This window comes from Emydura macquarii, unplaced genomic scaffold, assembly GCF_026122565.2.
Source record: "Emydura macquarii macquarii isolate MOO-44397 ecotype Brisbane River unplaced genomic scaffold, CSIRO-AGI_Emac_v2 contig_587, whole genome shotgun sequence".
In the NCBI taxonomy this organism is placed as follows: domain Eukaryota; kingdom Metazoa; phylum Chordata; order Testudines; family Chelidae; genus Emydura; species Emydura macquarii.
In genome coordinates this window covers 4,467,753-4,490,543 of record NW_027130724.1, presented here as the reverse complement: position 1 = coordinate 4,490,543, position 22,791 = coordinate 4,467,753, and the positions used below count along the sequence as shown (strand labels likewise).

At 39.5% G+C, this 22,791-nt stretch overlaps 1 protein-coding gene across 4 annotated transcripts in view; it reads left to right on the top strand.

Moving 5' to 3' along the window:
* CHID1 (chitinase domain containing 1) overlaps positions 1–22,791 on the top strand; it is a 216,968-nt gene that overhangs the window by 92,737 nt on the left and 101,440 nt on the right. For 3 of the 4 annotated variants that reach the window (XM_067540385.1, XM_067540386.1, XM_067540387.1), the window contains exon 10: positions 1,441–1,596. The exons of the other annotated variant lie outside the window; for it this stretch is intronic. In XM_067540385.1, the coding sequence (XP_067396486.1) occupies positions 1,441–1,596 (156 nt within the window). The remainder of the gene's footprint in view (positions 1–1,440; positions 1,597–22,791) is intronic. 4 annotated transcript variants of the gene reach the window in all.

Sequence of the window (22,791 nt, the reverse complement as noted above, 5' to 3'; positions counted from 1 at the left end):
GCATACAATTGCTTAAGTCTGCTGTTGCTGCAGTGCAGCTGCTTTTTCTGCACAAGGAATCACTTCTTTCAGAGTCTGTAGTAACACCAGTCATTTCCATTATTAAAAGAAATGTGATTCTGTAGTAATACCTTAGTTTGAGACAGGATTTTTTCAAGTTGTTCTGTCTTTTTTTCTGAATTTCTGTGGATAGATCTTATCTAAGTTTGGAAAGATTAAAAAAAACCCAACTAATCAGTAAATGTAGATAAGTATCGATTTTACTGTACATGCACAAACCAATGAAAAAATACTTCCATTGATGATCGAAATTTACAGCTAGACAAAGTAAGAGAAGTGCTGCTTGAGAACTTATTAGTTTGATTTAAGGCTGTTTACATTGTATATTTTGACATATGATGTTGAAAATTGGTGTTTTAACGGTTATAAAGCTTTTAACTTTTTGAATTTCTACATCTACCATCATTAAATAATTGTTTGACTTGCTGCAATTTCCTGCAACTTTGAATATTTAAATTGAAAATTAAAAAGCTTAATATCTATACTTTTGTGCAACTGTGAAATTAAAATTGAGAAAAGTACAAAAAAATGCTTAAAAATAAACATCGATATCTGTTGAAATTCTATAAAAAATGAAATTCTGCCAAGCCTAGTCTTAATATATTAACCTATTTCAATTATGCCCATTTTAGCACTACACCATTACCTTTAAAGGTGACTACTCATAATTTGCAGCAAAGTATTTTCTGAACAGTATGTTTACTATTTTGATTTTATTTTTAACTATACAGATATCCAAAACACTTGGAGGTAGTTAGTCGCCAGAGAGTGAAAGCCATTGATGTTCACAAGACTGGAATATGTCATTGCTTATGCTACTGAGTGATTGTTGCACATGATGACAGCCAGTCTGTGGTCTTCACTGTTCATTTTGCAATTGTTACTTTTCATTATGATGCCATTGCCCATCCAGATAATTCTGTATTCATTACAACAAGATCGGAATGTTAAGCAACAATAGAGCAAATCCTACTCACCAATTATTTACTCCTTGTGTGAGTAAGATGAACAGGATTAGGTCCAGTTGCAGTGAAACAGTAAATAAAATAACTCAAGGCACAGTGTATTTTGAATTCTCTTGTGGGCATTATTCCATACTCTGTGAAGCAGAAAAATTACTAGGTGGAAGCTTTCTCTTCTGACTTATGTGAGACGTTTCTTTGCCTTTTTATGTTAGAAAGGGAGCACAATGTCATTTGAAAAGCAGGTTGTGTGCTTTGTGCATCAAACTTGCAGTTCAGACTATAAGCGACTGTCCATTTAGCTTGTGTAATTTGCTCATCCAGTTGTAATTAGTTCAAGAATACAGAGCTGCAGTAAATCTGAAAATAAACACCTGCTGTTTCTGACATCCTGTTTATTCCATTGCTGACCTAACAGGCCTGGTCCAAACTCCCCTCTTCCATGGGTACAGGCCTGTGTTCAGGTGCTTGATCCTGAATTCAAATGGAGGAATAAAATTCTTCTGGGGTTGAATTTCTACGGCATGGACTACTCAGCACTGGGTACTTCTGGGGAGCCTATCCTTGGTAACAGGTAAAATGTCTATAGATGGTGAGCTTTTATTTAAAGTGGATGTCTTTCACATGTCTTTAATAATCAGTGTTTAGAAATATTGACTTGTAGTCATTAGAGAAGTGACAAAAGTGATCAAGGCTTTAAATGAAGTTGTAGCTTGAAGAAATTCTCTCATCAGCCATAAAAAATAGAGTAGGGTCTTTGTCTGTGTACAAAGGGACTGGCTTGTGTTTCTGGAAGCCAGAAATTCTGTCAGGGAACCACTGCTATTTATTTATGTAAGAAATACATATTACTACTTTGCTGCCTTTTCACAGTGACATACTTACATGTTAAAGTTCTGAAGTATTCTTTTACATTATGCATCATTTTTGTCCCATGATCTGCTTTTCTCAGCTTCTGAAATTATCTGTTAAACTAATTTCAATATTAATTTTAAAGCTACAATATGCTGCCACAAAACAGTTGTTTTTGTAAATGGTGTCTTAAGGAAAAAGATTCAGGAAGTTGCCTTGAGAATAAAACCTATAAGCAGATAAAGAGAAATAAAGGCAACTTTACCAAAGACAGCCTGGAACTCTAGTTCGGTTGTTAGAAGAAAATGGCTGGCCCAATTTTGTGTGATACCACACATAATAAGCCATTTGTCTTCTTCCCAAAATGTAGTATGGGTATAGCTGGCTGAGCCAGAGAAGGAACCTCACAAAATACCAGTGGTTTTTGGCGGGTAAATCAACTTTGTTTAGCAGTTTTGTGTTAAGTATAAGGACCTAAAGCACAAAGTACAGTTCTCATTTTCAACTGTAGGCCAGATGAGTTAGTTAACCAAAGAACGCAGGATAATTATAACAGCTTGTCCATTAAGCAGTAAAATACAGCCTAGCTGGGGAAATACTTCTAAACTGAGGGTCTGGTTTTCTGTCTGGGCCTTCATTTGTCCAGACATTTGTTGCCCACATGAATTGCTCCCATAGTTTCCTTCCCTGCACTTCATTCATGCCTTGCCTGGCAATTTGTTGAGGTGCAAAATTGTAGATGCAGTTCATCGCAGATGAAGAATTTTTCCTGAATCTATCTGAGTAATGGGGGCCTGAATGACAGCGACTAAGGGAAGAAGAAACAGTTGTCTACAATAGAAGCTTGTACGCTAAGGGATTCTTGCTGAGGTTTGCAAAATGACAAGAGCTCTGTATAGCTTGAAAGCTTGTCTCTCTTTTCAACGGAAGTTGGCCCAATAAAAGATATCCCCTCACCCACCTCGTCTATCGTAAATCGATCATATATTGCTACAATAAAATGTGCACTGCTGGTTTTGCAGAAACAATACTATAGTAGTGTTAAAACACTTCTGTATTTACTAGTATAATTATTCTAGTTGATAGTATAATTAATATAGTTTCCTCTACAATAATTACAATACTTTATGTGTATAAACATAGGAATATAAAGTAAATATAATATCTACTGCAGTAATACTGTCTACTGGCTTTGATGATACAGCACTGTCTTTAGTAAAGTTTCCATAAGGTACATGAGAACCGCCATACTGGGTCTGACCAGTAGTGCATCTAGCCCAGTATCCTGTCTTCTGACAGTGGCCAATGCCAGATGCTTCCAGTAATAACTATATTATATAATAATAAAGTATCTACTTTTATAGGGCATTATAATATATTATGGGATCTGATCATGCTGTATTTGTGTTGGTGGCAAAAAAACCTTCTAATTAAATGTTATAGAAAATTACTATAACTTTCCAATAGAGAATACATTGAGACATAAGAGAGTTTGCAGTGAATACTATGCCCTTAAAGTGGATACTACACAGGGGAATGGTTCTTCTGCCACTGAAGTCAGTGGCAATGCATAGTTATTTCCATTTTCAAGTTAGCTAAAAGTAATTGGAAAAACTGAGTTCTAGACATTTTTTTAACTTAATAGGCTTTCAATTTTAAACAATTGCTTCTGTTTATATATGCCACTTTGTAATTGGTGCTTCATTACTTTATTTAATAAATACAGATCATTGTTTAAGCTCATTTGTTCCAGAGTTGTATTTTGAGGATGCATAGTTAAATTCTGGAATCTTAGTTGTACATACTTAGAAGTTGAATCTTGATCTATTATTATAAAGTACACTGGCTGATCTTCTAGAATGAAAATAACTTTATTTTAACTGGCTGATCTTCTAGCGCTTGTGTGTCTTTGAAAAACATTAATCACACATCCAGTGAGTGTGCTGTATTTGTTGATTTGGGTGTGCCTTATATTTGTAAGGCCAATATGGGGAATTGGTACACAACATCTTTTACGTGAATCCTCACTGCTTGCAACACTGAAGAGGAAAGATCCCTTAGTGGTGGTTTACAGATAAAGAAGGGGTAAGGAGTATGCCCTTGGCTATGGAACTTACTCATCATGGTTTTCTTCAATAGACAAAGATTGACCTTTAGGGTATCTTGCAAGGGCCATCTGTTTATACAGGCTTTTCCCGAGGCCTCCTGAAACAGGTCTGATCCTTTTTCTTTTAGTGGGATAGATAGAGAGTTGGAGTGAGTTTTAAGATTCTCATTGGCAATGAGTCACTGTATAAATTATCTTTTAAATATTGCAGATAATCTTAAAAATGTTGTTATATTTAATCCTTAAAATCTGATTACCATTGGGGGGTGAGGGCAGAAATGTACTGAAATAGAATACACTTCTAGTATTTTACAGTGAATCACAATATATATAAACCTCAGTTCACAAGAAAAGATATTCTGGGATACTGCTTGTGGGGTGTGTAAGACGAGGCATAAGTCAATACAATTTATGCTTATTCAGTTTTGGCCTTTCTTTATAAATTTTCAGACAGAATCATTGTCACTTATAGTTTCTGATCATATATTTGATAGATGATGATAAACAGATAAACAGAACAGCTAGGGGCTCAAGCTACCAAGTTCCAGGGTACTGGAAAGCTTTCCTGTACTTTATAATGGTCGTCTCAGTCTCTGGTCCAGTATTCTCGAACTTGTGTCCGTGTTCACTTGGTTTCCTGTACCTTTCCACATTGCTTAATGTTGACTGGGAGAAAGCTAATTAATATGCACTGTGACTTACATAACCCATACAATATGTGTATGCATAACCCATATGATATGCATATTCAAGTTTACATAACTTTTGCTGCCTACACTATTTTCATGTCCTCATATGCCTGTTTTTCCTCCAGTATAGGGACTTTTTAGCATTGCATTTTGTGTATTTTTTATGCTGATTAACAACTTCTTAGCTATGTCTTCCAACACAATGCATTCCATGAACAAAACATCACCTTTATCCTGTCAGCTGTATTACTTAAGCATGTCTACACAGGAGAGAAATTGTCAAGACAACACTCATGTCAAGCGAAGGCTCAGCCAAAGCTTTGAAATAAGTACTATACTGACATATCTAAACTCATTCACTACATAATCATAAACTATTAACATTAAACTAACAGAAGGTAAGCCTTATTTTTTACCATTTGGCAATTCTTCAGTTTTGAATATCATAATTCAATACCTATGTATCATCCTATATTTTTCATTAACCTTTATTTTTTATTTGGGTAGGGGAGTTGTCGAGAACAACATGACCTTAATGTCAGCATATTGTAATCTTTTCCAAACATGGGTTTTCAGAAACTTTTTGCACAAATCTAGCATCTTAGCTGTAAATCATTAAAAAGCCTTGTTAGTAAATTTGCTTGTTGCATTTTGAACTGCTTTATTCAATTTAATGTCTAGGTACTTAATTGTTCCCAAGAGGTGCCAGGTGTGGATTGGCACTTTGGAACATATGGGAATTCCGTTTTGAGGCAGCTGGTAGCAGTAGTGAGCCTTCCTGCTTGTGCTTGCTACTTTGCTCCTTCTCCTTGCAGCTTCGCTGCAGAAAATGGAAGTCGTCTCAATGAGGTATAGGGGCCTGTGGTGAGGTGAGAACTACCGCTTTCTACTCAGGGGTCTGGCAGAAATTGTCACGTTTTTTGCCTTAAGGCGAATAACTGTTCTCCTTTCCCTTGGTGGGATGAAGGTAAGGAATTCAACAGGTGATATCTGGTTAGGTGTATTTCCTTACCCTCTATCTTTCCTCGTCAGATGAACTGGAGAGTGTGGGAGGAAGCCTAAATGGCAATGCGCTAACCACTTCATAGGAAAAGACTTAAAGGACTATCCTTCTGATGGAATTGGTGCATTCAGTTGTAGATTCAGTAAGGGGAGCTGTCACTGAAAACTACTGTTGCTTTTTTTCCTGTCTGTCTGTCTCCTCTTGCCCCCTTCAATCTATCCAAAACACTGCCACAAAATCTATTGCTGGCTACATCCAGACTCTTCAAACCCTTCAGCGGCTTTCCTAATTGTCTTATTTCATTTTTCTGTTGTAAAACTGGACCTATCCAGAGTCCTCGGCACAGATGTATAGTTGTTTAAAAAGCTGTTGTGAAAGGTGAATCTCACCAATAGTGCTGCCTAGTGGTCAGGCAGGGGTGGGGATGGTGTTTCCCCTTCCTTCTATAACTCTGTCCTGTGGGATAAGTCCCTCTTTTTGTGGCTCAGTCCTCCAGTCAAATCACACATGATAGTCCACCCCTTTCAGGTTATACAGAAAATAAAATCCAATAACAGAGAAGTCTTTTGGTGTCCGTTAGGGCTTCAAGACTTGGTGTCTGGTCCCTTGTGTATTCAGGGTTTTCCCCAGCTTAATTGCCTGGCAAACCATAGTCTCCTGTTGTTGTCTTACCTTCAAGAGTTGGTAGGGTAGCCCAGGCCCTCCCTCTTCATTGGGCTCTGATCCAGGGTGATCTAAGTTCTGCACTGTGGGGTGCTAAATAGCTACATTCCTTAAATAGCTACATTCCTAGATCACTTTCCACCTGAGTTCCCCCCCTCCTTCCCCCCCTTTTTTTTGCAGGGTAAATTAAAGAACTGAACTGAAAACAAAGTTTCTGACTTTTCCAAACAATCACCAGTCTCTCCTTTGCAGGCTTGGGCAGGTCAGTATGGTCAGGCCTTAGGCAACAAGAGATCCTAGGTTATTTCCCCAGAGCTCATAGCAGAGGTCTGTTCCTTTCCCCAGCTTGCCTCCTTCTGAGCTGCTCTTCCATTCCTTTTAAGCTTCGCCTCCAGCTTGTACAGGCTTTGCAGGCATGGCTGGGTGGGGCTGCCTGGGCCCAGAGCTGCTCCTTAACCACTTGTTCTCCAGAGTGGGGTTTGCACACTCCATTACAGTAGTATAAACAAATATCACCACTGACTATACTCATTTAATTACCCTCCACCAACCCACCAAGAATAAAACTCACTTCTCATTCTACATCAGACATTAAGGCTCTGAACTCTTTAGGTCTTTTCTGCCTCTCTGATCGTCTTTTTATTCGTGCTGCCCTCTTTGGTATGCCCAAACTGTGTGACTGGATTACCCCTTTGTGCTCTCCCACCCCACTGTCTGGCTTCTGCTGTGTGGTCCCTTGGGCATATCTTCATCTGATGGCTACTCTGAAACTGTACCTAGTATATAATGGTGTATGGCTTGCTTATGGTCCTTCTCACAGTGAATGTATAGTGCTTGTGCTCCTGAGTCTGCTCTGGTTACAGCTTGTTTCTGGGTACAATCCCAAGTGTTGGGTTTGACCTGCAAAGTGGTCAAGCGGGTACAATGACTTGAGTCCCGGTTACCTGGGAGACAGCCTCTCCATATTATACTTTAGGAGTGACAAGGTGAAATGCTTGTGTTAATTACCCTCCCATATAGGTGCAGAGTGGCTGGTACTGTTGTCTTCAAGGCCCACCAGAGCCCAAGATTGACCTGGGCATGTTGCAAAGGCACATACTTACATAGGCCTTTGCCTACAAGTGTATGGGGATGAGTCTGATCCTTGTCTTAAGCCTTTCATTGGCAATGAGTCTCTGTGCAAGCAGTTTGATTTTTAAATATAGTATGCACTTAAAGATTTTGATTGCATCTAGGTATTTAATTTTACAAGATATGTAGAAGCGTGGAAACCTTTGCTGGGTTTTCCTCCATGTTAGAGATATTTGATGACACTGTAATGGATGGAGTGAGGCTGTGAACATAGGAAGACTTAATGCACTGAATATTTTCCAATCAGGAAGATCACAAAATAATTTTCTGTAGCATTTCTATTTGCATAAAATATTTGGTCAATGGCTTTTATTGCAGAATGTAATCTAAACGTGTAAGTACTCAATCATGATTTGTCTGAATAGACATACTGTATCTCTGTATAATATCCTTTCCCTTTATGCCCATCATAAAAAGTAATGTGTTATATGTTGTTATAATTAAATGAAATGAAAACAGTTTTTCTCTTACAGCACCATGCTATCTATCATTGGGAATTATTATGCTAGAAACTATTAGTGCTGCTTATATTTTGCAATAAGTATGTGTTCACATCTCAGTGCAGCTCAGTACATATATTCTTCTTCGAGTGATTGCTCATGTCCATTCCATTATAGGTGTGTGCATGCTCCGTGCACTGTTACTGAAACTTTTTTCCCCTTAGCAGGTCCTGTAGGGCTGGCTCCGGCGCCCCCTGGAGCCCTGCGCACATGCCGTGGTATATGAGGCACTGCCAGCTCCACACTCCCTCAGTTCCTTCTTTCCGCCTGTGACAGTTGCTAGAACTACCGTTGCTTACTTCGCAAGTGCTAATTCCCCGTGTTTTGGACTTTGTTTTTCACTGTTAGTGTTAATTAGGTAGTTTAGTTAAGTAGTTGTTAACAGTGGTAGTTAGAGACTTAAGGTAGTCCCGGCTGGGACTTAGCCGAGACCCTGGTATGCCCTGGTCACCAGGCTTCAAACTGTGTGCCTCCTACAGGAAGACTTTCCTGCTCAGCAACCCCCACGACAGCTGCCTGAAGTACTTTGGGGAAGCCCATCACAAGGAGAAGTGTAAGATCTGCAAGGCTTTCAAATCAGGGACTCAGAAGGACAGAGAAATCTGTTTGAAAGCCTTGGTCACGGAGGCAGCACTTTGCCTGGCCTCCAAGCCAACCCATTTCGTCTCCGTACTGAGTGTGGGGTCGGGCAGAGTGCACAGTTGGCACTGGCCATGACTCAGCATCGCACTCCTTCCCTGGTGCAGAAGAAGAAGCGGAAGCAGTGCACGGAGCGTAGACACTCCCCCATGCAGTTGAAACAGGCAGGGTCAAGCACCGAGCTGCATCGAGGTCAGACCTTGGAGACCAACTCACCGGAACTAGTGTCTCCGGTCAGACCGCTTCAAGCATGGCTGCCCTCGATATACGTTCCCGCATCCATCCTAGCCTCTTTAGACTGGTGGAGGACCCCTCGGGAAGTGTTAAAGGGTGTTCCGTTCCAGGACCTAATTCCCTTGGTTACCCTAATATCGGATGCCTCAGACATAGACTGGGGGGTCCATATCAGTGCTGAACTCGGCACACAAGGGATCTGGTTAACAGAGGAGAGGTGCCTGCACATCAATGTGACAGAACTGCAGGCCATTCGCCTAGCGTGCAGTGTGTTCCTCTGCTTCCTTGTGGCAGGATGGTACAGGTGCTGATAGACAATGCAGCAGCCATGTACTATATCAACAGGCAGGGGGGAGCCTGCTCCTCAGCTCTCTGCAGAGAAGCTATCCATCTGTGGAACATTGCGGTGAGGCACGATTTCCACATGATAGCCTCTCACCTCCCGAGAGTGAGGAATGACAAGGCAGACCTCCTCAGCAGGTCGATTTTACCCCACCACGATTGGTCACTGCACCCAGAGATGGCATCTACAATCTTCCGGAGGTGGACCTGTTCGCGTCAGCCTGGAACAAGAAGTGCTCTCTCCACAGTTCTGCTCTCTCCGTGGTTGAGAGGTCGGGTCGATCTCCAATGCTTTCCTCTTGGACTAGCCGGGGAGCTTCATGTATGCATTCCCGCCCATTCCCTACCTGCTCAGAGTCCTGCTAAAGATAAAGAGGGTCAAAGCAAACATTATCTTGATTGCTCCAGCCTGGCCGCGCCAGCATTGGTTCAACTTGCTGCTGGACCTCTCGATCGCCCCTCTTCTGGAGCTCCCAAGATGGTACAATCTCCTATCCCAGGATTATGGACACCTGTTGCACCCGGACCTGGACTCCCTGCACCTCATGGCGTGGAGGCTCTGTGGCTGACTGAAGGCGAGTGAGCCTGCTCAGCACAAGTCCAACAAGTCCTGCTTGGTATTGTACCACTACTCCATGATTTGCACTGGTTCTGGTGTCTGGGTGGTATTAAAGATGGTGATATTGACCTATGAAGCCTTAGGTGGCCTGGGACTGACATACCTCAAACAGCCTCATCCATACTGTACTGCCACAGTTGAGGTGCTTGAGCTGGAACACTTTTATGTGAAGGGGGTAGTTGGGGTGAAGGCCCTCAACTTTAAAACTTGTTTCTACCCTAATCCAAATTTGCTGACCTCTGCAGAATGCTGCAAAATTAATCCGTCCTTCCTAGGTTTTGAGGAGAATTGAGAGTGGTGAGTGGTGGGAATGGTATTGTTAGCATTTTATATCTTTTTGCTGCTTGGGGCTCAGATTAAACTGCTAATTTAACGACATTTGGATAACCATTTTAAAGGATATCAAGGATGCTTCGAGCATAGGAGTACATTTACTTTTTATTCTGTAGAAAAATCTAAAATGTCTATAAACACATTTATATGGATATAAAAACCTATTTGTGTCAAACATTATCCTTATCACTTTGTCTGCCAACCTGTTTTTCCTAGATGATAAGGTGTCTGGGACTGGGACCATCTTCCTATGTCTATACAATTGAGTCTATTTGGGGTACCATCATTATACAAGTATACTTGTGATGGCAGTGGGACCAAGATTTGAACCCACTAATTGATTAAGAAACAGATGAGTATTCATTATCATTAAGGTAAATATGTTCCCTGGAAGAGCTTTAAATAAATCAGTTGTCCTGATTAAGTATGTCCCAGTTAAACTTAATATGCTGTAAATATGTTGTACCATTGATTTGCGCAATACTGTTAAAGGGAAGTGTGACAGACATGGCAATTTCCTGCTATATCTTGAAAAACCTTACTGAATTAAATGTAAGTATCTTTGAGTCCCTTGTATTAAATACAAAGGCTATGTATTATTGTGTGCCTGCATGATCAAGGAACTATATTGAACAATGGGTCAGATAAGAATGGTTTTGTGGGACAATACATGTGAAATGGATTTCCTAGGAAATATCTAGGGGGAGGTAAATGCAATTCCTCTGTCATCTGATCGTCTGTTCCATGAGGCCAGGTTCAAAGGCCCATGCTGTATAAAGGAAAGCTTGAACTATTCATGGTTGTGTGAGCTTGGTTGTTATGAACTTGTAAATACAAAAAACCCCTTTGTGGAGTTTGAAGGACTGACTACTATCCTGGCCCTTGCTGGAGTTGGGGGATGATCTCTGGTAATTTTATTCGCATGTGTGTAGCTTCTTTTATTGTTTTTAATATGTTTTCTAGGTAATGCATTCACTTTAAGAATAAATATGCTTGTTTAGAAAGACCAGTGTGATAACTTGTAGCCACTGGCTATTACACTGTTTATAGCCTTCAAAGAAAAGGCCAGACTCTGGCCTGATTAAATAGTTTGGATTGCTTGGGATATCACAGTGTAGGCAGGGAACTGTGCAGTCTGGAAAACCCCCGTCAGCAATGGGAGAGGCATGTCTACCCTAGAGAGATGATGGCTGAGAAGCCAGGAACCTAGAGTGGGTGCCCTCAAGAGACCACAGAGCAGGAATACAAGTGCAGTTGCCCTGAACTGTGACAGGAGGAAGCACTCTGAATGTTTTACCTGGCTGTAAATAATGTCAATACAATTACTGAATGTACTCTTCATCTAAGTGTTGTTTTTGTTCCAAATGTAGGTCTTTAAAATAGATACAGGAATAACTCCACTGCCATGAGATAATGTGTGTGCTTAACTTCATTTAGATGAATCCCAGTAGGGCTTTTATGGTCATTTTAACACATTTGAGTAGATTGATATAATAAATTGCTTCTTGAAACATGGGAGAAACTGATTTGACATTGCATTGTGCTATTCAAAGACAAAAATAAGATGCCTCCCAAGCTGTATAAAGATGTAAAATTCTACTGCCATTCTGTAAATAGCAGGTAATAAAAAGTGATATTTTAGAAGTGGTTTCCCCTGAATTTCATGTCAGCAAGATTGGTAAAAAGGAGAGCTTCCATCAGCCTGTGAGGGGTGTGTGTATATGATGGGTGAGCTGCTGTATCCTTATTAGGGCTGATTTAAGTGGGTATAGGCAGACTCTTAGGAAACATTTTTTTCTCTTACAGAAGAGAGAATGGAACTTACGCTAAGGAAGCTCTTACACTTCCAGGTCATATGTCAAGAAGTTTTTCAAAGGCAGTAACTCAACTAGAATAAAGACCTTAGACACTTCATCTTGTCACTCAGGACTGCCACTCCTTCCATGTCCCCCCTCCACCCCAAGTATATTCTGTCCCAATTTCTTCATGTTTTGCTTATATTTAATTCAGCGTTGTGTAATTAGTAGAGAGGATATTAATATTACAAATGTATTGCTAGCCTAATCCCTCCCTTTAAGACTGAGCGTTGTCTCCAACTATTGAAGACCCATCCAGAAACAATAGGCACTGTAACAAATAAATAAATATTGAATAAATCAGTAGTAAGGATATTTACTGTAAGGATTTCCAGAGGAGTAGCCGTCAGATGCATCTGACAAAGTGGGTTGCAGCCCACAAAAGCTTATGCCTGCAGAAATTTGTTAGTCTTTAAGGTGCTACAGGACTCTCGGTTTTTTTTACTGTAAGGAGTGTATTGCATACAAGTTTTTTCCCTACTGAGATTTTCTGTTATATGAGGCTTCCATGGTACATCTAACTGTTCTTCACTTGATGATTAGGTGGTGATTTTTGAGCTACTATCTGTGCATTGTAAGGTAAAATAGTGTAATTTATAAGCAGTAATTGTTTTAACTTGTCATTAAATTAACTATATTTTTTGAAACATTCAGCCACTTGACTTTTTTTAATATTGTAATTAGTAAGGACTTCAAACAGAGATTTCAACTTTTGTTTACTCTCAGTTCCCAAAACAACTGTTGCTTCTTGCTTTGACTTCAATTCCACAGTCCTTATTAAATGCATTCTTCAATTCTTTGTGGCAACACAGAATTGTTTGGTTGTAGTCATGGCAATAAACAGCATTATTTGCAAGTACAGGTTAGTGTTGGTTAAGAGATGTGCTGGATTTCAGCTGTTAAAGGGTATTTGGTAATGCGGGGCTGTGTGTATGATGGCGGGGAAAAGGTTAAAAGAGCCTAAAGGAACGGTATGGGGGCTACTGCTGGGTCATGAGCATGTTACTGAGTGGATGCTGCAGGATATTGGAGATTGGGAGGTGTAGGGAGTGCTGGTTGAGGTTTGCTGGTGGGAATGGTGGGTAGGATCAAGGGGATGGCAGGAAGCTTGCCTTTGCTGCTCTCCTGATCCCAGTGTAATTAACTGATTGGCTCCTGTTGCCTCTTCCAACAACATGGCTCTGGGAAGATACAATTTAGGGGTCAGTTCCATGCCAGTTCTTACTTATGTCAAGCCAGGTCTACACTTAATTTCAACTGGGTGCTGAAGATATTAATTGGAGATGGCTGTTTTAAGTGCCTCCAGAAAGCACCTGGAATCCTGCAGGTTTAGCCCTTACGGAAGGTGTAGTATTTGCCAAATGCTCTTGTTACGCCGTGGCCCTGGATGGTTTGAATCTGGGTCCTCTGGTTCTAAAAATATGAGTTAAAAGACTTGTGTTTGTTAGCCAACACAGCACCATGCTTGTCAAGCTCCGTGGCCCAGCCACAGCTAGAAGGGGTTCTGAGCATCACAAAGTGGGTTATACAGTGAGCTCAGCTGAGCGGTTTTCAGCTGCTGTTTCCCTCTACTATCTCACACCTAAAACTGGCACTTCCTTTATTTTCAACAGAATAGATATCTGATGTTTGTTTTGGTAAATGTCACTTTCTAATTTATTTCCCCATTGATTTCGATTCACTAGACAAAACCTTCCATTGATTAGTATGCCCGATGAGAAGAAAAATGATCTCTTTAAAAATAAACTAATAACATGTGTTTCTGGCTATAGCTATTGTAAGGCAGGACTTATTTATCATAGGACAGTAGACCAAAACAGAACTGAATAGCACCAGACTCTAATTGCCTGTTCTCTTTACTAGAAAACTGACATTAATGAAATCATTTGTATTTCCTTAAAGGAGGAATGCTGTTTGATGTATATTCTGTGGTTTTTGAACAGACAGGATTTTCTTTTAAATCTTAAAAGAAAGCAACTCAGTTTTTCTAATCTTAATAAATGGATTTTCTATTATAGATTTCTTAAAGTTTAACATTAAACTATTCAGTGAATTGAATTTCCATATTTGCTTAGGATGTAAAATGGTAGAACTACATGCTATTCATAATAAGGGTATGTGATGTTATCTTTATCTTTTGGGGGTTATTTTCCTTCATCTAGTTGATATAGTCTTACTTTTAAAATCAGATAAGGGATATGCAGTCTCAGCAACAATCTGGTACTGAAGCTGGCAGGCATAGCAGATCAATATCCAAACGAAGGCAGTAATAAATGAGAGCAAAAAAAAGCAGCCCAGAATAGTCAGAACTTAATTCCATCTCTCTTGAGACACACTGTGACCCATCTGTGCCTAGGGTAGCCACCTGAAAATGCCAAGGTCAGGGCAGGCTGTAAAAGGAGAGCAGATACTCCCAGCACTGGTGGGTGACACTGAAGTCAGACTTCCCAACCAGCCACAAACAGTGCTTCTGATTCCCCACAGTGGTTATCAAGAAGACAAAATAAAAATATATACAGCCCCCTTTACTGCATTTCAGTCTCTGGCTCCCAATCAGCCACTAGGTCCAGTAAAGAGACCAGTTGTTTAAAACTCTATGCTCTTTACCAAAAAGGTTTCTCCTGACCCCAAAGGGTCAGCCACAATACCAGATCAATATAAGTTTAGATCTTACCCAAAATACCACGCTGCCCGCCAATCCTTTAGTAACTAAAACTAAATGTTTATTATAAAAAGAAAGAAAGAAAACTATAAGAGAAGTGTTAAAGGATTAAAGCAATTAGATGCATACAAATGATTTGAAAGTCCATATATATCAGGTTTCTAGTAGAATTGTGGAGTTTGCAGACTTGTATAATCCCTCTGGTATACATCCAGTACCTGGATGGGTCTCAGTCCATTGTTTCACAGCTTCACTTCAGTTGTAGATGAGTTGATCCAGAGGTAGGCTGGAGACTAAAAATAGACTAAAGACCAAATGGATGTGGTACAGTTGCCTTTTATGTCCTTTGGGCTTTGCCATGCTGCTTGTGGAAATTTACAGGAATAAAATGGAGTCCAGAGTCACATGAGTAAGTCCTGGTGACTCATCAGGTATATCCCTGGCTTCTCCCCCTGGGCCCCTCATAACTGTGAATTTCTTAATGGACCATTAAGCAGGCTAGTGCTGCAGCCATCCTGTCTGGGGTGTCGCCCAGACACAGCACACTTTGAAATACAGATATATCAACCATATCCATAACTTCCATTACACATATAACACATGAACATAAACATCATCATCTTACTTAGCACATTATAGCCTTTCTAACAGTACCTGACATGGCATATCTCATATGAATTACTATAATTTTGACATATTGATGTTAAACAAGATAATAAACAAGATAATAGCTGTGTTGATCAGGGGTGTGAAAAAATACCCCCTTGGTGACATAGCTATGCTAGCAAAAGCCCCCGTGTAGATGTAGCTGTGCCCACAGAAGAGTGTTGTGTTAATATTGTTTGCGGAGGCAGCATGATGCTGGCAGAAAATTCCCTCTGTGGGCATAAACAGCATCTCTACTAGTGAGCTCTGCCAATATAGCTATGCCCATATAGCTGACTTGACAAAGTCTGAGTGTTGTAGACAAGGCCTTAAACAGGGGGAGGGAACTAGAGAGCTGGTCCAAGACCTATTGGCATTACCTCCTCCTATGGTGACTGAGAGTGGGATGCAGGAAAAGGAAAATGCATGAGAAACCCCAGGAAGGGAAACGCATGAAAAGAAAGACTAAGAGATGGGGGTTGAAGTATGTGTAAAGGGAGGAGAGGTTGAGAGGCTGGGACAGTGTTTCCATAGGGGAATAGGGTTAGAGGCTGTGGAGTATTTTGGGTGGGGATCATAGGTGCTGGAAGTAGATGTGCTGCTGCACGCCCTAGCTTGAATTGGATTCCATTATATACAGGACTTACAGTTTGGTTCAATAGCTCTCAGCACCCCACCTATAAAAATTGTTCCAGTATCCCTGGAGGAGATAAGGGAAAACTGAATATTCCCTTGGCAATCAAGGAGGAAGCCTTTTCCTCAGACCATTTGAATTTCAGCCTGAATTTTCATACTAATCTACATCCAGTAATTAAGTTTTTTATGAGGGTTTTTAAGCCAGTTTTACTTTCTGGTCTGTTTCAAGATTTTTGACAATGCAATAACTTTAGATGGTGAATTGCTTTGTGGTGGAAGATAGACAAAAACCACAAGCACAAACTGGAGTTTCTGTATTTAGTCTGAAGTTCTGAAAATTCTGAATGCAGTTTTGGGGATAGCATAAAATATTGCAGCTCTCAAGTGTGTGTAAACAATTCAGAAATATACTGGAGCAGTGATGTCTTGGAGCAGCAACTTGTGGTAGAATGTTAAGAGATTTATGTAGAGCGCTTATGTGCACAGCACAGACACCTGTAGTAGCTTTAAAGATATGACTGCATCGATGGCTCTATCAGCAGTTAACTCTGCTCTTCCTAGAAGGTTTTCCAATACCATGGATGCAAAAGCCCTGATAACTGGCATGGTTTCCAGTACTGTAGCATATTCCAGGCTATCAGGGTGCATATCCTTCTACATTTTGAATCGTGGTAAGGTCTACTCCTTTCCTCCACTTACCTTAACTGCATTTTAACTCAAAGCAATATATCTAGGATAACTTACAGTTTGACAGAAGCTGCGAATGTTCATGGAGATTGAATTTACTTGTCTAAAAGTAGCAGGACACAACAATGATCATTAAAGGAAGAGACAGATTCAATAGAGCCCTAATCCAGCAAAGCACTTGAGTATTCTTAGTGAAATCCGTGGGGATATGTGTGTGCCTAAAGTTAAGCACATGCATGTACTTTGCTGTATCTGGGGCTACATGTCCACATAAATGCTCTAGCTTAGAAGACAGGAAAAAACACATCTGAGAAGAAGGGATGTGTAGGCTTCTGTTATGTGGAATGGAGCTAAGATATCTTCAGTAATTGCTTACATTGCATATTTTTTTTCTATTTAATATTGAGCTTGTTTTTGTGGAAGGCATTTGCTGTCACTGATATAACAGTGCAGTGGGTGTTCTAAAAATACCACACAACAACCCCCCCCCCACCCCCCCACCCCCCCACACACACACCCAATAGCTATTGGAAAGAAACTGCAGAGTAAAATAGTATTCGGTGTAACAGTTCAAATAAAGCAAAAAAAGTCCTCAAACTTTGCTCTCCATCTCCTCTTGGCAATGAAGTCTCAGCCTTTTCACCGCTATGGTTTGACTTTGATTTTTTCCCTCGTATCAATTAGGGGCAATTAAAAGAAATGAAGTAGGATGTAATGATCTGTCAGCCCTCACTGGAACTTCCCCATTCATCTAAGTGTCTGCAGAGGCCACATATAACTTCAGATTAGCTCTGATGTTCTACCTCTTTTTAATAAGCCTTTTCTAACTAGTTTAAATATCAGCAGAGTAGATTTAAATGGGGAACATTTTCTTTGTAATTCAAATATAATTATCATGCTTTTTTTGGTGAGACAATTAAATACTACTTCATTTGATAATAAGGCCTTCTTTAAAGTTTTCTGAGGCAAACTCTGACATGCATGTACCCCAAATTTTGACATTTGCCTAACAAAGCACCATTTAGTGCTTTCTCACTGAAACACCAAAGACACATCTGTCATTCTTGGTTGTGTATTGAGATAGTTCGTGTGCTTCAAGAAGCACACAGCACCTCCTCCCTTACCAAGACACCATCCTTTAACAATCAAATTAAGAGGATGTATTTAGGTAACTTTTGCCTCTGGTGTTTACTTATGATAGCAAAGGTATTTTAAAAAAGTCATCTGATTTTTGTAGTTCAATTTAAATATTCATTTGTGCAGTTCTTTTATAGATTAAGGACTACAATGCAGATGTTAAACTTCATGAAAAAAGTATCAATTACACTGACAAAATTGTCTCCTTCCTCATGAAAGAACTTGTAAAACTGATCAAGAGCCAGAGTTGGAATCATCAGGCTAGAACCAAGTCTTGAAGTAATACATACAGAAACTATTAATGGAGGGTATAGCTACAGACACTGAAGAAATGGGAGTGCAATTATGTTCTACAACATTAACAGTTTTTGATTTTGCAAACTGCTTGTTGGTACTATTAGCTACATAGCAGGTACTCGATCGAGTTTTTACTGATAACTTACAATCTTGACTTGCTTCAACCTTGAAAAAAAGGTACAATAAGAGCATAAGGTTAATGAATTTCTGTTCTTAACCTTTTATAAGTCATCTCAGCACAGGCACTATGATAAGAAAGAAAATTCCCCTCTCCATTAACATAGGCCATGTCAATACTAGGAAAATGGGTTGTCTTGAAACATTGTCTCACAAGTTTTAACTAAAACATGTTAAACAGGATTTTGTACCAATGTAGAGAGGGCAAGTTGAGTTCATACAACATTATTGTCTGTCAGATTGAGCACCGGATCAGTGCCAAAGCTTTGGCTGGATTATTCCTTATTTTGCCTTAGATGTGGTATTTCCAGTAAGCTCAAGAAAACACATCTCTTATAGTGAAGGGCTTATGCTATTGCAGTCTTTTCTTGAGCTGGATCAAGACACCTTGGGCATTCTCAATGTCTTCAAACAGGATATTTTTGATGTAATGCAGACAGATTCATATCAACTTCTATTGAGAGTATGAATAGTGCAACTAAAGAACAGTCTTATAAGGACCCTATCCACCAGAATCCTTCCGCTCTGCGTTGTAGTCATCATAGTCCTTTTCTTTTAGTTACCAGAGGAGGAAGTTCAGTCAGATTTACTCCTTCAGGCATGTTGTCATCTTCAGGGGGTTGTCATCTTCTCAAAAAAGTCCTCATAGCCAAGACTTTCTCCCAGTGCTCCTACTCCATTTCAGACCCCACCATCAAATGAATTTACTACAATTCAGTCACCCCCTTGTGCCTCTACCATTTTTAGTCGTGACTGAAAGAACACCCCCTCAAGTTCCTCATGTCAAAACAATGAGGAACCCTGCCCACCTTGGGGCCTCTAGGCACTACTATAATGCAAATAAGAAAGAGATGCAGTCTTTTTATGACTCTGCATGAAACAGCAAGGGGAATGTAGCCTTATCTGTAGTTATGGGTTACGTTAGCCCAAGAGTAGTCAAATATTTTTTGTCAAGGTCCACATTTCGTAGTCAGGGTATAGTCAAGGTCCAGACACCAGAGAAACATTTTTCACACTGCAATTACAAGAATGATGATAAATAAATAAATACAAAGATCTCACAGTCCATTCAAAAGCATCTGGTGATCTGGATTTTGCCCACAGTCAGCCTATTGACTACCCCTACTTTAACCAATTACCCATCTCAAGATGAGGGTTTACACCTACTTAAATCTGTGAGAATTCAAACCCAAGATCAATTATAATAGAGAGGTTATCAATAAAAGGGGTCCCTCTGGTACACAAGAGAGACTACATATTGGTCTTTCTGTAATAATTACTTTTAACCAACCAAACAATACACACACTGGTAAAGGGAGGGAGAGAGACCAACACAGACTGCATCATAATTGCATTACTCACACCATACCTTGTGGAAAAACGTAGTGTTAGTCCTCCTCCACACCATTATCATCCTCATCACCATTATCAGTTGTCATCACCCTGGCGTCTCCTCTCCACCCAAAGCACACAAACCAAGGTATAGCTCTTACAATGTGTAAGGCTGACACTCCTTATGGTTCATACATATTTATGAAGATTTTAACCCCTTTTCTTATTTGAATTTCCACATCCCATAACTTTTGGGGTGCCCCATTTTTCATAGGCTAACTCGTTGGCTCCCTTTATACTCACTAAGATTTACATCACCTTATCACCATAGTAGCAGATGGTTATTTAAGGAAGTCTCTAACATTTCACCCCGACTTCCAATGGTCATCTTGTGGTGTCTACTATCTATGAGTAGATGTTATTATCCAAGTTTAGCATTTATTTTCAAAACATCAGCATATATGCACATAGACACAACGGCAAAAGAATTATTTTTAACTTACTTTTGCTAATATATTCTAAGGACTAATTTGGGTAAACTAAATATCTTACAGGCGTGAGGTCTGTAGGCCCTGTGTTACAACATTAAATAATACTTATATTTCATCTCTATATCCAAAATATACCTGATGCCTTTATCCTTGACTACAGGATACTATGAAATTTGGCTTCCTTTCAGAAAAAATGCTTCAGTACTAAGACTGTTACACTTTATTGATTCAGTAATTGAATACAGTGCGCATATATATGTCCATGTCACACTCTCATCACTGGTGTTATATCCTAAATTCAGTTATATGTTTCTTGTGAGTTGCTATGTATCCATTCCATGTTCAAGTAAAACTTGAGTTTTGTCATTCCAGCTGTGGTATTTCTTATCTCCGTATGAAACTGACTTTGGCTGACAAAAGCTTAAAATTTCATCGTTTGACTGAACATCCAGTAATTTTTCATTAAAGGAGTTCTTTAAACAGTATGTGACTGCTACTATTAGACTTTGATATTGGTGACCTCAGTCTTTGTTTTAAAAAATAAATAAATAAAAATAAGTTACTGTTTTCATGTTTCAGCGAAAATAATCTTGTCAGTAACTACTGTCTGGGAGTCCCAATAACTATTTTTATAATGTTTCTGCCGCAAGAGCTTAATGTGCTGGTAACTTGGAACCTTGGGGATTAAAAAGTAAAGTCAGTGAAGCTGTCACTTTGCATTTCCTTATATTGCTTTTAATTAGCTTTAATTAGTTTGAATATGAGATAAATTTCACCAAATTCAGCAATTTATAGTAATAGGGCAGGGAAAGGATTGAGAAAATAAGTTATGCAGAAAGAATAAATTTTTAGCACTGACCTGGTTGGGAAAGCTGTGGTTGCCCTAGGGAATAAGAACCTATAGGATTGGTCCTTGATTTTATCATGTACTGTATACATTGAGTACACGTCGATAAATCATTGATTCATTCCAAGAGAGACTATTAATTTGCCATGCTTATGATAATATGGTCATCTGTAACTCATACTGGTAAAGCCTTTATCATGTGTGTTCTCTGTATAACAAAGATTCTGGAGAGTACAGTTCCTCCATAGCTAAGGTTGTAACTTTCTGTTATAAGCCTGATTTGGACATCCTCTTGATCCCCCCTTGGTTGAAAAGGAACCAGTCCACGTTACATTTCTCATTTACTTTGCTATTAGATAATCAGACTTAAAACATATTGTTTCATGTTCTTAATGTTCTAGCCTACTAAACTTCTTTTTCCTCATGGTGTAAGAAGGATAATTTAGTTTGCCTTCTTTTGTAGTGTCTTTCACGAATTTTGGGGTGAAGTTGCTTGAAATTGTTTCGAGAATAAGATCTGGTATCATTAATCTATGGATTGCTTGGGAATATGGATTAGTGGGCATAGAGCAGGTGAGACAATTAAAGGTATATGATATATTTATCACGTGTCTACAATTTATCTTTTGACACTTGGATACCAAAGTGATTGACAGATAAATACTTAAAATAGATATTATGCAGAAGCAAACCTCTGACATTGACTTATCTTTATTCTTTACTAGAAGTTGTCAATTAAATAGCTCTCCAGAGTTATGAGTTAAGGGACCTAGGTTACGTGCTTCTTCCATTCAGTAGTTATAAAAGCTGCAGCTAAGTGTGAGGGTGCATGAGGAGTAGTTTCTTTTGGACTAGAAAAATTCTCTGGAACAGCGGATCCCAAAGACTGAAAATTGAGTTTGTCATAATGTACCAGGTTAGGAGAGATTTAGTCTATCAGTTTTAGACACACAAATATTACTGGGTTTAATCTGTATTTATTTGTTGGAATAGGGAATCATTCTATTAAAATCATTCTCAAAGGATCATTTGAGAAGTTGGAAAAGCCAAAATTTAAAAGATTCAGAGCAATTTTAATTACTTAATTTATAGCGACCTGCATACATCAATTATTGTGGAAGCACCTAGAGGTTAGGGACCTAGTGTTCTAGGTACTGTGTAAGCATAAGACAGTCCCTGCTCAAAGTTTACAATCTAAGTTTAAGATGAGATAACAGGTGAATATAACGGATGTGGGGAGGAAGAAGCACGAGGTGACAGTTGTCTCAGCACATCCACTGTTTAGTTGTGAAGTGCCATGTAGGCATGACAGCATAGATGGACTAGAAGGAAGTGCTTAAAGGAGGATAATGTGAGCTTGCTGTTTTTATAGGAAACTCCTTACGTATGCTTTCCCCATTCTGCTTCTTATACAGTGCATGTTGGAAAATTTGAAAATGGGCTATCGAGGCTGACATCATTGGTGGAGTGGAAGTAGGAATTTGTCTGCAAGAGAGGATATGTAGGGCAGAAATAGACCATGAAGGGCCTTACAAGTGAAGACAAATTGTTTGTTCTTGTTGCAGTGGAAAAGGAGGAGCCAGCAGATGAATGCAAAGGGGGGGGGGGGGTGTTAAGCCAGAAAGAAGATTGTTTGCAGCAGCATTTTGAATAGATATTAAGGGTGGCAAGATTAAATTTTTCAAGAATGGCAAGGGGAGGGATGCTGTAATTGAAATGTGAGAAGTGGGCCTGAATATAAAAGGTTTAGCTATAGGTGGGCAGAAGCTGAACAGGAAGAATCAAGATTTAGACACAACCTGGGGATGTGGGTTTAGAGAGGGTTATAGATCTGTTATAGATTCCAGGTTATAGATCTGAGTGATGGGGATAATGGTGGTTGTATCCACA